The sequence below is a fragment of the Monodelphis domestica genome, chromosome 4 (assembly GCF_027887165.1).
Source record: "Monodelphis domestica isolate mMonDom1 chromosome 4, mMonDom1.pri, whole genome shotgun sequence".
In the NCBI taxonomy this organism is placed as follows: Eukaryota; Metazoa; Chordata; class Mammalia; order Didelphimorphia; family Didelphidae; genus Monodelphis; species Monodelphis domestica.
The window spans coordinates 451715012-451733190 of record NC_077230.1 but is presented as its reverse complement, the minus strand read 5'-3'; the positions used below and the strand labels follow the sequence as shown (position 1 = coordinate 451733190).

Here is an 18179-nt window from a genome sequence, read left to right as displayed (position 1 = left end):
ATGAGGTGGTATTGAGTCTCCATCATTGCTACTAAGAGTAAAATATTCAGAGTATAATAATGTGGTTTACAAGAGGTAACTTAGACACTAGTTTGTGACCACAGAGTGAGTGAGTACTACTGTGGACCTAGAACTTCACTATCCTATGGCTGAGAACATTCTCCTTCTGAAACTTCTAATTCCTTTTCAGGGGGAGGGAAGGACCAGAACTATTCCTTGTCCCTGACAACCTCTTTTCCACTTCAGGTGGCTGCAGACACACTACTATCAAGTTCTGGCTTTAATGTTTGCTGTAGAAGAGGTCAACAGGAACCCCAATCTATTACCCAATAGGACCCTGGGATTCCACATCTACAATGCCTATCACAATGATGACAAGATCTTAGAAAGTTCCCTGGTGTGGCTGTCAGGCCAGGCACAGACCATTCCCAATTACAACTGTGAGAGGCAGGCCAAGTCTGTGGTGGTCATTGGAGGAGCCAATTCTGCATTGACTGTCTCCATGGGAAGCCTACTTGAGCTCTATAAGTTCCCACAGGTAGGGAATCATGGGCTTAATTCAGCCTATACTGATCGTGGGGCAGAGGGGAGCTCTGGATGGTTTACTATTAGACCTTAAAAAGCTTTGGGGTGGTCTGGTACCTAATTCACCTTTCAGATCACTCTCAGAGGAGAAAAGGGAACCATAAATTAGGAGCTCAGAGACCTTCCTTTCATCACGTCATGTAGAAAGCAGTCCATTCTAACACACAGAACTTTTGAAATAATGCTATTGAATAAAACAAATGCATACTAAGCTGCTAATATTTTTAAGGTCCTGAGCACAATAGTAGGGATAGAAAGAAAGAAAGGAAATCTGAAAGCATTTACATATATTGCAGCTAGGTCAGGTCTTCTAAAGGAGGTGACAATCTGAATGATCAGAAGCATTAAAAAGCAAGCACATATGAAGAGTGAGTCCATTGTAGGCAAAAGGGAGTATGGACAAGTAGGTTAATATGGGGGAGAGGGAACCTTGACTATAGTACACTCCAACCTAAAATGTTCTTGTTTGTTCCTATTCAGATCAGCTATGGTCTCTTTGATCCAGTCTTGAGTGACCCAGCCCAGTTTCCTTCTGTCTATCAGATGGCAACCAGTGATACCTCTCTTTCTCTTGGCATGGTCAGATTGATGGTGCATTTCAAATGGACCTGGGTGGGACTAGTCACCTCAGATGACGCAATAGGTGAGAAATTCCTCAGAGACATGAAAGAAGAAATGGTCAGGAATTACATCTGTGTGGCCATTACACAGAAGATCAGCATTGACCTGACAATGGATATGTCCTCACATCAATGCTTTTTGAGGAAGATAATAGAATCTAGAACTAATGTGATTGTCATTTATGGAGATATAGATTCACTACTGAGTGTGAAGTTTCGAGAGGAGCCTTTTTTCTTACCAAAAATAGTATGGATCACCACCAGGGACTCAGATATTTTCAATAAACCAGGTTCTGTCTATTTTGACAATTTCCATGGTGCTCTGATGTTCTCCACTCAGACAAGTCAGATGCCTGGTTTTGAACACTTTCTGAAAACCATTAACCCTCTCAAGTACCCAGAGGATATTTTCCTTGAGCAATTCTGGGTCACAGCTTTTGGATGCACATCTAATCACAGAAAGGGGGACGGAAGTGCCTGTTCACAAAATGCTTCCTTGGACACATTAAGTTCGAGGTATATAGACAAAATTATGTCACACCAGAGTTATTCTGTCTACAATGCAATATATGCTGTGGCCTGGGCCCTTCATGAATTGTTCTTGGTGAGATCAGAAATAGAACCCAAAAGAGATGGTGACAACCCGATCACTCACCCCTGGAAGGTAAGGTCCCCTCCTTATGCATTAATGTCCAAATCTCTGAATGAAGGAACCACCCCCTACAGAAAAGGAAGGAAGGGTTGGCAACCTAGTTCTGCTCATTTTTCAGTGGAGAACCCCTGCATAGCAGAGCAGTAAATTTGGGGCCTTATATGTCATTTCTGGTCATTTCAGTATTATGGTCATTTGAGATACCTGTGACAGGGATGCAAGAGTGAGAATCAAATTTAATTGGTTCTTAGCAGTCTTTGTTGGGGAGGATATCTTGGGAAGGGGAATACAATCCATACTAGTAGCTCCATGCTTCCAGCAGAATATGGGGACATCAGAAACAGGCAGCTCTCCTTTCCCTAGAAGCCTTAGTTACTACATTGTTCAATGTTCAGAGACCGTGTTCTGAATTCAGAAGACTGGTGTCATATCCTAACTCTGAAATGTAGCACACAGGGCCATTTGAACAAGTTCCTTGAGCTTCCTGGGCTTCTTCTGTAAGGAAAGTATGGTGGACTAAAGGGCACTGAGGGCCTTTCCAGACCTAGATCTTAACTTTAAGAATGAATGTTAAATCTCAAAAAAAGATTTAGATATAGATGTATTTGAAAAATAAAACCTTTATTAGAGAATTTCCTCTAAAAATACTTTCTCAACTTTCTGTTTTCTCTCTAATCTTCATTGCACTAGTATTATTAGTACAAGAAATTTTAATTTTGTATGGTCAAAATGATCTCTTTAATATATTAAAATGTTATTAAATCAAGTTATGAAAATATATTAAACTCACTTATTATTAACTCATTCTACAGAATTAAAAACAGAAAAGCTAAATATATGTGTGTTTATGGATATACAACTATCTGTATTTGCATATGTACATTTACATATGCATACCAAGATATATTTTGTGTATATATTATATATATTTATATAAGTATAAACTTTACATACAAAAAACATAAAATATATCATATAATGGTATGAATAGAAAGAAATCCTCAGAGATTAAAGAAAGAAGAAAAAGATTATTCAAATAACCTTCATAGTGAGTATGTGCCTATGCCATTGTCCTGACACAATGATGTTACATTTTAGTACAAGGACCCTCATTAACTCCTTAAACCTTCTAAGAGAAAATAAAATCTCCTCAGTTTGAAAATGAAAGTCCTTCACTCTCTGATTCCTTTTTCCAAGCTGATTTGATATTATATCTCCTAAGATATTCTAGTAGTAGTAGTTGTCTCTCGGTAACCGAGGAAGATTATGGTACCCAACAGTGTCTTTACACTTTCACTCCTTCCACCTCTTTGCAAAAAAGCTGCTAAAAATCATTTTGACTTAAGCTCTAATTTTTTTAATTAGCAACGACAATATTACTTTACAATTCTCATATTTAGCATAAAACCTAAATTTAATTTCTTACAGTCTTCTGCTCTAAAATGTGGGTAGAGCTAATGACTCACATGGCTTTTCCCTTCTCTACTATAGCTCAGTCTTTACTCTTGAGAGGGTTTCTGGAATACTAAAATTGCTCCAATCTTTCACCTTCATACCTTCATTTTTTTGGTTTTGAGATGGATGCTTCCATTTATATAAATTATTTTGGTGATTTTCAAGTCTCTCCATCAATGCTTTTCACTGATTTATGAATATTTGTAGTTTCTGTTCATCCTCAGTTCTGATTGAATAAATTGAGAAGTGCTCCTTCTTTAAAAACATGATCGGGGGCAGCTGGGTGGCTCATTGGATTGAGGGCTAGGCCCAGGAGGTCCTAGGTTCAAAGCTGGCCTCAGACACCTCCCAGCTGTGTGACCCTGGGCAAGTCACTTGACCCCCATTGCCTAGCCCTTACCTCTCTTCTGCCTTGGAGCCAATGCACAGTATTGACTCCAAGACGGAAGGTAAGAGTTTATAAAAAAAAAAAAAAAACCAAAAACATGATCACTTTTAAGTGGGAAGAATAAAAAAAGGAGAATTAACTTTATACTCTACACATATATTTCAGCACACACACATATGTACATACCAACATATGCATACAAAGAGTTTATCAGTCATCTTGAGGAAATCTACTGGAGTTTATTTGGAAAAGTCTATAGTCTTAAATCTCAGATAGTTTTTTAACAACTTGGATGCATTTGCATTATTCTTTTTTAAAAAGTACTAGTATGTTCAATTAGTAATAAAGGAGGATAATAAAAATAAAATGGAATTAATCAGGCATAGACAAAAATTTCATATGAGAAACCAAGGAAAAGGGAAGACAGACCCGAATACAGAAAGAAAAGTGATACCATAAACAAATTAGAGGAAGAAGGAAACTGTCAAACATGGGTAGAAAAGAATGTATGACCACATGAGATACAGAAAACATATGTGAAGAAAGGATTAACTGTCCTCTTTCCAATTTTAACTAATCAAATCAAGAACCTAATGTACCCCTACTTATCATTAAGTATGAGAGTCCACAAGCCACTTACTAGAGTAAGGTCATACACCAAAGGCCACTGCCCTCTTTGGCAGTTCTAGGCAAATTGAATGACTACAATTGGTTTCTGTGAAGAAGGAGTGGCAGGAATTGATGTGGAAAAAGGAGCATAAAAGAAGCAACCAGCATGGTCTAGGGATGATTCCATTCCTGGTGTTTGTAGTGAGTGGATAAGATTTCTGCCTTGCTTTGGGAGGAGACTTTTTCCCCTGGACCCTGAGTCTGTTTGCTTGGTGAGTGGATGAGAATCCTTCCTTGACTTTGGAGGAAGCTGTGTTGGAACTCTGGCTGAAGACACCAGCAGGACTTCTGGCTGAGGATTACCAGGAAATCCATGTGAAGATCAGACTTGGGGAAGCCCCTGCAGGTCTGAGCTGAACTTCACCTGAGAAGGGCTGGTAGGATTGTAAAGAATCTATCTCTTTTTCTACATTTTACAGTTTTGTTCTTTCCACCTTTTTTTGTAAATAAAAGCTGCTAAAAGTCATTTTGACTTAAGCTATAATTTTTTTGAATTAGTGACCACAATATTATTTTATAACTCTTATTTAAAAAAACTTAAATTTAAATCTTACACATAACAGAAAATGGAAAAAAATAATTTTGATTATATTAAATTCAAAGATTTTGTACAAACAAAACTAATGCAACCACGATGAGAAAGGAAATATCAAATTGGCCTGGGAAATTTTATAACAAGTGTCTCTGAGGGATCAGAGTGAACTTTATAGGAATACAAAACATTCCCTGTATAAAGATTAAAATTTAGGGGAGACTGAGGCAGGTAGAAATTAGTTTCTCTCTGCAAAGAGTATTATATTTTTATGAGGTTTATTAAAGATTAAGGATTAAAGAAAATACAGGATAAGAAACACTTGCCTAGGCCAGAGAGGCCTAGACAAGATAATCTCACATCATGGAAGAGATGCATCTGCTCCAAAACAGAAGTCCAAAAAGAGACCCAAAAGCCTTTGCAATGAAGTTAAATCCCTTCTCGATCTCGGCCCACCTCAGAATTCCATGAGATTACAAAGCATTTTGGGGAAGTGGAGCAAGGGCTTGTGGGGATTGAAGTCCACAGTTCGAGTCTATTTTTACATTCCACCGTTTGATCGTTTGAAAAAAATTAATTTTTTTTCCCAAAGGATCATGAAAACATAATCAATTTAAAGATTACAATAATTAGAGGATAAGAGAAAAAAAAGAATAAAACCAATAATTGCTGAATGCATTAACAAAAAGCCAGTTAGGGGGCAGTCCCCTTTGGCATAAAAGTACACATACAAATAAATGTTCAATCAATTACACCCAAAGTCCAAAGTTCAGTGAGATTAGAGGGAGGATCAAATGGGGGGAATGTAAAATTGAGATTTGAACTCTGGACTCCATTCCCCAGGAGTCCTTGCTAGCTCCCAGAATGCCCTCAAAAGAGGCCTTAAAAAAAGAAATTAAAATTTTAAGATAAGAAATAAAAACAAAAAAGAAAATTGAGCAGTGGCCATAGCCCCTTTGTAAGAATCAAAAAATAAAGCAATCAAGTGGTGTTTATGTGGAAAAATGGGTCCCCTGATGTTAAACTGCAGAATCTGGAATCAGGTATTCAATAACATGAATTTTAGGAATAATAGTAATTTCAGAAATAACAATAATAATCATCATAACAAAAACAATTAAAAATGATAATCCAAATGAAGCAACTGAAACCTCATAACAATTTTTCCAAAATAGGGGTCTTCCACTCTATACTCAGAGTGGAAATCTCCCTCAAAAGGGAAACCCCAGAGAAGTGCCCAAGGACTTTTATGAAGGTCTGAGAGTAGGAAAAGGACTCTGGAATCAGAGAATGAAACCTTTGATTTCCCAAATCCTGATATCTTAATTATGGTTATGCCAATCTATTCTCAGCCACATAATAATGAACTTCATGTGACCCTAAAAGTTAGGAACACATATTATGATGGCCTCCTAGATACTGGAGCTTCCAGATCAATCTGCTTTGGTGAGTAAACCAGATGCTGAATATAGTTCTCTTAGCTCTCTAAATGTAATAGGAATATCAGGAAAACCTCTAAAGGTTCCAAAGCTTTCCCCTCAAACAGTATCTGTGGGACCCATATCAGTAGAACATTCTTTTCTTTTAATGCCTGGTTCCCCAATAAATTTGTTAGGGGGAGACCAATTACATGAAGTTAGATCACAATAACATGCTCTCAAGATGGCACTATGACACTATAATTGCCTGAGGAATCTTTAAATTTGCTCCCTGGACATCTCTCAGACAGTCAAGAGGTGAAGGAACCTCCCTTTTGAAATACCAGCTGATAAAACTGAGTACCTTTGAGTCACATTGTCTTCCAATGTTGGTCTACTCAAATCGGCTGTTCCTGTACAAATTCAAAGAAAAGGTGGCCCACCTCCTTCCATTCCTCAGTAATCCCTATCAAAAGAGGCAATTGAGGGAATTACTCCATTAATATATTCACTAATTGAGCAAGGAATAATAACTCCATGCAAGTGAGAATAAAATATACCTATGTTACCTGTTAAAAAGGCAAAATTAGGCTCAGATGGGAAATAAGTAAATAATCATGTCATAAAAAGAGATCCTGTGGTTGAAAGCCCAGCCAAAATTATCTCCTTTACTCCTAGCAAGCTACATATTTTACTATAGTAGATTTGTGCTCAGCATTCTTATCAATACCAATTCATGAAAATTCCAGGAATATACTTGTCTACACTTGGAAAGGTTCACATGGAACTGGTCCTGGCTGCCACAAGGGATCATGGACAGTCCTACAATGTTCTCACAAATTTTTAGTCAGAATTTAGGAAATGCTAAATTTAAGAATAGCTGTTTGATATAATACATAGATGATTTGCTCTTGGCCTCACCAAAATGCCACAATATACCAAGAAGATAGCAAACATATTCTTTTAGAACTACATAATAGAGGCCACAAGGTCTCAATGGCAAAGAATCACTGGTATCTACCCAAAGTGAAATATTTAGGATTCATTTTAACTGCTAGAGCCTGTTCCATTTCCCCTAAGCTCATTAAAGAAATTCAAAAATTGAGAGCTCTCTCCACTAAGAAACAGTTGAGAGCAATTTTAGGAACAACAGTTTTTTTTTTGTTTTTTTTTTTTGTAGACAATAGATCCCTTGCTATGGAGAAATCGCTAAACTTCTTATAGCAATAACAAAAAATTCAGTCTCTCAAAGAACACTTAGAATAGAGATGGTACACCTGAAAGCTCTTTCAAAAATAAAACAGACTATCCTGTCTGTCCCTGCTCTAGACATTCCAGATTACAAAAAGTTGTTTACTTTGTATGTACATGAACAGAGAGGGATGGCTTCAGGCATTTTAACCCAAATTTTGGGACTAGTTCAGCATCCAGTTGCTTATTATTTGGCCGGGATATACCCAAAAGCTTCAGGACCACCATCATATTCTTAGAGGTGTAGCTGCCACAGCTTTATTACTAACTAAATCGGCTGATTTATTATTGGGTTGCCCATTAATAATAATGTTCCCATATGAAGTCAAAGCATTGTTGCTAAGGCATAGAACATGGGAATTTTCCAATTGGAGACTCACAAGATACAAGTTAACATTGCTGGGCAATGAAAATATTAACTTAAAACTATACAACTCTTGAACCTGCCACCTTGCTTCCTTATTTACCAGTTACAGGAGAACCATTACACAGTTGTGAATCTTTCGTGTTCATGTCTGAAAAGCAAGCATCAAGATAATCTCCTAGACATTTCTTTAGACAACCCAGATCTAGTCTTATTCACTGATGGTTCTTCAATCATGAGGGAAGGCATATACTACACTGGAGCTGCTGTTGTCACAGAATTTGCCACTCTGTGGTCAGCTTCACTTCCCTCAAATATAAGAGTTCAAGGTGCAGAACTCATAGCTTTAAAACATGCCTGTGTAATTGCCAAAGAAAAGAATGCAACAATTTACATAGATTCTCAATATGAATTTGGAATATGTTATGTAATAGGTATGCTATGGCTTCAAAGGGGATTTTTAAGATCAGCAAGAAAATGTATCACAAATGCAGAAATCATTAACAAAGTCCTTTCTGCTCTCCAGTTATCTGAAGCTCTTTCTGTAGTTCATTGCTCTACCCATACATGTGGAACTAACCCTATCTCTAGGGGAAACCACCAGGAAGATACTGCCTCAAAACTCACTGCCTTAAAAAGGACTGAATTATTTTTAACTTTGGAAGCTAGTAACAATACAGATTTATCCCTTTCCTATAATGAAAAGGAAGTGGAAAAATGGAAACAAAAGTTCAAAGCAAAGCAGATCAATGGAGTATGGGTGTCATGTGAAGGAAAACCTCTGCTCCCTGCTTTCATGAAGTGATATAAAGAACTGCCTTTATATTTTGCATCACTTCCTGTGAGAGGGACTTGGAGTTGGAACTTGATTGTGGACGAGTTCAAGTGTGAGACCTCAGACTGCTTCTCTTAGACTGTCACATGCTGAATGCAAGGCTTATTCCCTTTCCTTGGCTTTTGTGGAGGCACAAGCATCTGTGAGGCTCATTTCTTTCTGGAGGCACCATCCTCCAAGGTCTCTCATCTTGGAGGAGGCCTCGTGGCTGGAAGCTGTGCTAGATTTAATCATCTGGCCCCCCCCACCCCCTTGGCTGGGGCCTCTGAAATCCTGCCTGGTGTCTATCTTTTCCCTCTCTTTCTTTCTTTCTTCCTTAATATCTTCACTCTTTTGTTAATAAACCACTATGCAATTCCATTTAGATTTGAGTATTTCATTGGGATTTAGAATTTTAAATCCCTTGTGACCAACAAAAATATATATTCAGTCTTACCATAAGTTTACCCTTTATAGTCTGGCAACCACGAAGGGATTGATGAGTACTCTCAATTTTCATGAAAATTTCTTTCCTCTTTCTCTCTTTACTACCTCCTCATGTAATCCTACATTTTAAAAGCATCTCCTAGATCAAATGAGTATAAAACATTTTTTTCCATTTTTAACCTTAAGCACCAGGGCTCTGAGGTCTCAGCTGGGAAAGCTGCTTCCAAATCTCCCTTGCCTTAGGGAACAAAGATCCCTATTAGCTGACTCTCGTTGACAGTACTAGCTGTTTGGATTGCTATTAACTACCTGTGAGGAAAATATGGAGAAAGGAGCCCTGATTTGATCTCATACAACAAATATGGTTAGACCACCAGTGTGAAGGTAGTGAATCAGCCCAGCGAGTTTTTCATTAGAAAGAGTGACTGTATTAATGTTTTAGCTTTATCCTGCTCCTTGAAGCCTACTTTCCTTTTTCAATTCTCTCTAGTTTTTAAAATTAAATGGGATTTGCTCAAAGAGGGAAACACCTGGTTCTGGCAGTTTTAGCCTGAAGGGGAAGGAGAGAACTGCTTGTGACCAGTCCCAAAATTAAAAAAAAAAAAAAAAACTCAGCCTCAGGCAAAAGGCTTTGTTTTTGTCTGCCCTTTCACCTAGAAGAGTTAATTGGATTAAAAGGCTTTTAAAAGGGACCACACCCTTACCTTTTATTTTTACACCCTGACTTTAACCCCTAGCCAGTAGCACCATCTACTGACTAAAACAAGAATTATAAGTAATTTAACAAAATATACATACATAATAGATAAATAAATAAAAAATGAATGCTATATTATATGAAATTTTTCTGGCTTTTGAACAATTAGGAACCTTAAGGATTTCAGAATGCCTCCCATTCTTTATGTTCTTAGGTAATTTTATTTTTTCTATTCCTAAATATTGTGACAAGAAATGATACCATGCAAAAATTTAAAGCTGAAATGCAGGCATACCTGCAAAACCAATTGGATAATTTTAAATACTTTTTACATGGTCAGATGGCAAATTACTGGCCCCATCCAAAACATGTCTGACTTTTACAAGCCTGTTCCTGAACCTCTAAATGAGGAAAATCCTCCCCCTGGAATAGAGATGAAAGACCTCTCTTCTATAGCTCAGCTGCAGAACCACCCCTCTCATGCTCTGCAACTCTTGGCTGACCTTACATCCCAAGATCCTTCTCCTGAATTTCGAGCTTCTCCTATTCCTTCTTCCACCCCAAAACCAATTCCAGCCTCAATAAAATATCATCCTTCTAACAAAACTGTTTCTACCCAAACTGACTCACCCTTACCCAATTCAATTAGAGGCATTTTCCCCTAAGAGAAGTACCTGAAATAGGACACAATGGGGATTTGGTGACCCTAAGGCATCATAATACCTTTTACTCCCCAAGCCATAAATGAATTCACACAAAATGTTCCCACATATGAAAAAGATCCCTTTGTGGTTGGCAAAAGTAATATTTAAAATTTTATCTTAATAGTAAAAATATTATATTTTAGGAGGTTTATTAAATGATCATTAGAAATCAAAGCATAAAGAGGATACAAAGTAAAAACCACGTGCCTATGACTTATTAGCTCATTTGTTTCCATTTAGGTTAAGAGATTTTCAATTATACAGGGTGGGGGACACTTATATTGCTTCATATATACAGGACTTGCAGGTCAAATGGCAAGAACTCCATGAATCTAGAGCTGCAGTACAAACAGGACCTATAGTCTTCTTGGTCCATGACTGACATGCAGGAGACTGTGTGTGTATATAAAGAACTTCCAGCACACTGGAGCAACCCAGCCTGCCTGGGAAGGATCATTTCAAATACTATTAATCACCCCAACAGCTATCAAAATGAGAGAAAAATACTCTTGAGTCACTGATCACATGTAAAGAGAGTACCTTATATCAAAATTGATTGACTGTATCCTGTCACAAGCATTGGAGATAAAAGTCCATAGACAAGTGGACACTGGTTTGGCTGACAAATTGAATTCCTGAATTTTTTCTTTTTATTTTCAACAGAATATCTGATTTTCCCCTTTTTTATTTCTTGTATTTAAAGTACATATAATCAATATTAACCTTTTCTGTTTTTGAAATAGAATAAGTTTAAAATATCTATTTGCTCTCATATTAATATATGCCCAAAAGCTTTAGACTATCGAGACCTGCCATTGATTGATAAATATTGTGGGAGTATGATTAATTATTGTGTCTGATTTCAGAAGAAGGGACCACAAAAGAGCCATTGTATAGTGTCAGGAAGCACAAGGTCAAGGAGACCAATAATGCTTGTGATATTGATGAGATCTGTGAGACTTGTTTGAGGTTCGAGGTAGAGGCCATTTGATATACTTCAGATGCAGGACTTCCCTATGCCACATTCCAAGAAGTCCTTAAGTTTGGATCCCATTTTGGCTCCTCTATCCCTATGAGTGAAGGTAAAATCAGACAAGGGAAACATACTTCTTCCCTTTTAACTACAAAATCTAGTTCCCTTTTCTCTCCTTATAGTATGGCAACTTTCTGTAGTCCTGGATGCCAATGGGTAAGTGCTATATTACTGCATTTGCCCTACAGGTTTGTGGGACATAAATCACTTTAATTGGACCCTAATACAAGGACCTATTGTGAATTTATTCTTTAAGAAAGAACATCCGATTCAAGGAAAGCAAAATTGTGCACTATGTGGATGACCTTCTTGCATCCCCATCTGCTAAAGTTTGTTACCAGGACAGTAAAAAACTCCTCCTAGAGCTATATAAGAAAGGTCACAAAATTTCCAAATCAAAACTACAATGGGTCATGCCTAAAGTGGAATACCTAGGATTTATCTTGGAAAAGGGGACGAGAAAAATTTCCAAGAAAAGAGTACCAGACATACTGAAGCTCAGTGTGCCAAAGACTAAGAAACAACTGAGAGCCTTTCTAGGAGTGACAGGTTTCTGTAGACAATGGATCCCAGGCTATAGCCAAATAACAAAATGCCTTACGGACTTAACCAAAAACACAGTCACGGAACCTTTGAAACTAATGAAAGAGCATCTCTAAGCCTTGGCACAGCTCAAAGAAGCAATCATAACAGCTCCAGCCTTAGGTATTCCAGACTAAAACAAAGAATTCCATCTCTTTGTACGTGAAGCAAGAGGCATAGCTTCTGGAGTGTTAGTTCAAACTTTAGGACCCAATTTTAGGCCAGTGGCATATTATAGTACACAGTTAGATATAATTGAGAAAGGAATGATTCCCTGTTTGAGAGCAATCGCAGTCACAGCAACCATGATCCAAAAGTCATCTGATTTGGTATTAGGATCAAAACTTAATGTATACTCTGTACACCAACTAGAATCCATATTGAAGAAATGTCATTTACAAGTTTTCACACAGCAAAGACTTTCTCAATATGAAATTGTGTTGCTAAGCAATGAAAACATCACTTTAAAACGTTGCCAAACATTGAATCCGGCATCCTTGATTCCAGATCTGCCATTAGAAGGGGAACCCATACATAATTGCCAAGAAACAATATCAGTAGTAGAAAAGCCAAGAAGTGATTTAAAAGACACTCCCCTGGAACAACCCGACATTGAAATGTATACCGATGGTTTGAGCAGGATAGTTAATGGAGAAAGGTATACTGGAGCAGCAGTAGTAACAATAATCCACTGTAGATCACATACAGGGGCTAATGATCGTGTGTCTTTAGGAAACCATAGAGCTGACATTACAGCAAAATTTGGAGCTAGAGAAGGACCTTTTCATGTATTGAATTTCTCAATAGTTGAACAGGACAATCTAACTGATGTCTATAATGAGCAGGAAATTCAATTGTGGATAAAGAACTTAGGAGCAAAACAAATAAGAGGAATACGGTTTTCGCAACCAGACAAGCCCATCCTGCCTAAAAATTTATTTTATCACGTGTGCAATGCAATACATGCACAAGGACACTGTGGAACCCAAGCTGTGATCAATTCAGTGAGACAATTTTGGACTACACCAGGAATATCCTCATATGCCATAAGAATTTGTCAAAAATGTAAAATTTGTATGCAATTCAATCAGGAAGTTTATAAGACCAAAGGCTTAGGAGGTCATCCCTTAGCATATAGTCCATTTGAATGCATACAGATAGATTTTATCAATATGCCAAAAGACAAAGGGTTTAAGTATTGCCTTGTCATCATAGACAGACTGACTAGATGGCCAGAAGTTTTTCCTTCCAAAAAGAACAACGCAGCATTTGTGGTCAAAATCCTATTAAAAGAAATCATACCTAGATTTGGGATTCCCTCAAAATTGGACTCAGACTGTGGAAGTCACTTTAATCAGTCAATATTAAATGAAATTTATAAAAAGCTAGGAATACAAGCAACATGCCACACACCATATCATCCCCAAAGTTCAGGGCAAGTGGAAAGATTAAATAAAGACATTAAAATATTGATAGGAAAATTTTGTGCAGAAACACACCAAAAATGGACAAACATTCTGCCATTAGTTCTGTTCCATCTTAGAACATGACGCAGTGGAGATTTGCACATCTCTCCATTTGAGATGCTATATGGACATGCAATTTGGCAAGGAAGGACTTGTAAACCAGCTTACATTGCCATGATAGGTGGAGATTGTCAATTAACAAAATATATACAATCTTTACAGACAAGAATAGCAGAATTGCATGAAATGGGCTTGATACAACAGACAGTACCCCTGGATTACAATTTGCACAACATCAAACCAGGAGACATAGTATACTTAAAAATTTCAATAGAAAATTGGCTACAGACATAAAATGGACTGGACCACAAGAAGTATTGCTTACTACCCCTACAGCTATAAAAGTTGCAGGGAAAGACGCATGGTTTCACTGTTCCCACGTGAAACCAGAAAAAGTTCAACTTCACTGTAACAGACATAGAAGATAATTAGACAACAGATAGGGCTGAGAAATGAAAACAAAAACTGATTAACATAAAAAGTACAACACAAACAAATAATAGTGACACATAATGTTTGAGACAACTTTCCAGCCCAGAGGAAAAGCAACCCAGAGGAAAAGCAACCCAGAGGAAAAGCAACCCAGAGGAAAAGCATCCCAGAGGAAAAGCATCCCAGAGGAAAAGATTTTAAACCAGCCCAGAGGAAAAACATCAAGAAAAGATGCTAGAGACAAGAAAAAAAAAGAAGAAAAGCTGAAATGGACAGCTAAGACTTTGAACTTTCTAAATTTGTTTATATAAGAAGAGGACAGATTGAACATGAGACTTATATTTAAGATTGAGTGTGTTGGAATAATAAAACAAAAGTAATTTCACATATTAGGGAAATAGCATGCATCACTACATAACCTGGAAGAAAGAAGAGATCCATCAGTCAACATGAGAAGTGGAAATCTGAAGAAACTCGATAAGTATTAATTCAACACAACACTATTAGACACAAAACACAAAATCACTAACATATTGAGAGACCTTGTTTATATAAACAAGTGTCTGAAATTATATTTATGCAAAATGTAAATATGTATATAGTTAGTTCCATAAGGTCTTAGGCAAATAGAAAGATCAATAGATATTTCTATTTGATTGACATCATGATGTGGAACGATGTATATTGTTGTATTATATGTAAATAATTTCTATAAATAGTGTATTAGTTTTAGTTAACGTAGAATAAGTAGTATTAGCAGTAAGATTCAAATTTTTTGTAATAGTTTTGTTTAAACATGTATTGTACTGAAATTATTGTAAAACCCCAAACTACCCTTGCCCAAACTTTCCTGCTAAGATTTCCTTAGAGTAGATTTAGTAAATTGGTAACTATAATATAAATATGTGACCTTGGGAAGGTCACAACAAAAAAGGGGATGATTGTGGAAAGGAAATTAGAGTGACAGTTTGTGAGGGAAGGAGCCAGCTGGGAGTGGTAGTTGGGTCTTGTGACTAGCACTTCCTTCCTGCAGGGAGTGGTAGTGAGGTCTTGTGACTAGGACTTCCTTCCTGCCGTTTGGGACTGGCTTCCGGGTATTGGAGGAGAGAGGAGCTTGTTCAGCCCAGTCTGGAGTGGCATGCTCTTCTTGGTTCAGCCGGAAGACACAGGCTTCTGAAGGTTAGAATTGTTCTTGTTTGCTTTCTGTCTACTGATAAGATTCTGAATTAGAACAACGAGAGTAGACAGGAGTGGGACAAACCCTCTGCCAGCCTCTAGGGCCTGGCCCTATACTCTGAAGCTAAGGAAAAATTCCAATTCCAACTGGATTATTAAATTTTATATTATTTGAATTCACAGTCAGATAAGTGGATTATCTTTTCTGGTCATAGAGGGAGCTGAACTTCAGTTTCAGTCATTCAAAGACAAACCATCCTTATTGGACCCCTGCTGTTTCCTCTCAGCAGGGGGCATCTCCCTCCCTTGCCACACCAAGCTATATACCCTCTCTACCCTCTCTCCTCCTTACCCCATACAAACCTCCCTTATTATCCTCCTTTTTTCCAATCCTATTTCCTTTCCCAATAAATATTACATTGCTTACTGTAAAAATTTTATATACATATATTTTGAATTTTTGGTTTTTATTTTTATTTTATTTTCTCCCAAAGTTTAATTTTTCTTCTATTTGTTTTACTTTTGTGTGTGTGTTTTTGCTTTTTTCTTTTGACACTTGATTCATATACCCTGTAATTCAACAATTTATCCTTACTTGATTTGGGTGTTGGTCAACACCCTCCTCAGAGGGAATTCCATATTTTTCATAAAATCCAAGATTTAAAACTTTTTTGAGATGAATTTAAGGAAAAGATGCTTTCTAACTCCTCAAATCAAGAAAGTGAACTGTTTGAAGAAAGTGCCATAAAGAAAACTACACTGCATGAGAAGATCCAGAATGAACTTTGGGATATAATTGATTGAACTGAAGGGGGTTGAAAACATTTATTCTGAATGTAAACTCTTATGCAAAATGGGATGGCCCCCTAATTGGCTTTTTGTCAATGCCCTTAGAAACATTGGTTTTGCTCTTCTATTTCCTGCTTATCTCCAATGATTGCAATTTCCTCTTACAAAGTGTAATATTATATGCACCTTTAGCTAAAAGATCTTTAGAAATATAAACAAGTTATGTTAAATGATTCATTAGGGAGACTAGTCTCCCAAAGAATTGCAAGGTGGGGGGGGGGGTTGTGAAGATAGGATTAACTCTCCTTTTGCCTATTTTTAGCTAAAGAAACCAAAACCTCAAAGCACCCTACTTAATACTAAGTAAGAAAACTCATGAATCACTTACTAGAATAAACTCACATCTCCAAAGAGTAATGCCACACTACCTGGGCAATGCTAGGCAAATTGAAAGACCAAGATTGGTTCCTATATGGTGGGGAAGGGACAGGAAGTAATTTGGAAAAAAGGACTATAAAAAGTCCTGAACTTCTTGTCCAAGGGACTTCTCCTTTGAACTTCTTTGGAGTTCAACTTTGGACACTCTATATTGGTGAGCTGGACTGAAGTAGGAAACTCTTTCCCAGGATCCTGTGTTGGCTTGCTGTTGGCCTTCCTTTCTTGGATTCTGGAGAAATTGGTTCCAGAGATTCCTGCCTTGGCTTTGGAGTAGGCTGCATTGGTAGAACTCTGGTTGAAGACAACACTGGACTTTGGACTGAGGATTACCAGGAAATCTATGTGGGGACAAGGGACTTGGGGTAGCCCCCACATATTTGAGCCTATTACACTGGAGAAGAGCTGTTAGGCTAGTTAAAATCTGTCACTTTAGCTACATTTTGCCACTTTCACTGTTTCTACCTCTTTGTAAATAAAGCTGCTAAAAGTCGTCTTGACTTAAGCGATAAAATTTTTAAATCGACAAGCACAATATTACTTTATAACTTTAATATTAGCATAAAAACTTAAATGTAAATTCTTACAATCATTAACCAGAAGGGTCAACTCTTCAGCACCTGATCTCCTATCATGGCAAACTTTATTTCTGTGCCTCCTTTCCCAGTTTCATTGTCATCCAACTCAGGATCCTTTTCTGGCCTTTTTCTCCAGGGTAAAAAAAAATCATACTTCCACTTCGAGACTTTCCATAAATGTCTAGTCTGCTGAGAGCTTTTTGGATCCTGACTCTTTAGTCTATTAGTAACCCATCTCAGTTTTGTGACTTTTCAAAAACCCCAGTATTGTACAATGCCTTCTTTTCTCTGCCATTGATAAAAATATTAGACATCAGCGAGTACAGCACATCTCCCTGAGATATTCAGCTATTCACTTCCAACTATTTTTCTTCTCTGTTAGCTCCACTCCTTTCTGAAGAACATCCGGTTTAACAACAGTGCTGGGAACCAGGTGGTCTTGGAGAAGAAGAGGAAATCTATGACAAACTATGATATTCTCAACTATGTGACCTTTCCTAACAGCACTGATATTCTGGTGAAAGTGGGAGAGTTTATTCCTCAGGCTCCTCCTGGCCAAGATTTCACCATCCAAGAGAAGGCAATAGTGTGGCACCAGTGGTGGGAAAAGGTGAAAAAATTCAAATGTTGGTTGGAAGAAAGATGTATACATGAAAACATAGCACATCAGGAGAGTAATTGGCACTTCACAATTCAAATTTCACAATGCCTGCATGGAGGATGTAATTTGCAAATAAAGGAGTTATGCAAAATCAAGATTAGCTGGTATAAAATTAAGGGCACCAGTAAACATGCCCCTTGAGGTGGAGAACCCTAAAGTTAGTTTATTTTTCTCATTGCACAGCTTGGGAAAGCAGAAGAATCCACCTAGTCCATGACAACTGGGCAAGAAGGACCTTCTTGTTAGAACTAATGATTCTTGGTAATTTCTTACTAAACACAGTAAACATTCCTTACTACTGTAGGTATTTTCAGGACATTAGGATCCCAGGTTCTTTGGAGATCAACCATAAAGCCCTGGATAATCCAATT

General features: G+C 37.4%; 1 protein-coding gene across 1 annotated transcript in view; it reads left to right on the top strand.

Annotated features, from left to right (window-relative positions):
- Positions 1-250: 250 nt before the first annotated feature.
- The window catches only part of VN2R590 (vomeronasal 2 receptor 590), a 30590-nt gene continuing 12661 nt past the window's right edge, over positions 251-18179 (top strand). Inside the window, 3 exon segments of the mRNA NM_001099538.1 lie at positions 251-538; positions 1066-1869; positions 17530-17757. Coding sequence (NP_001093008.1) covers positions 284-538; positions 1066-1869; positions 17530-17757 — 1287 coding nt within the window. The 5' untranslated portion in view covers positions 251-283.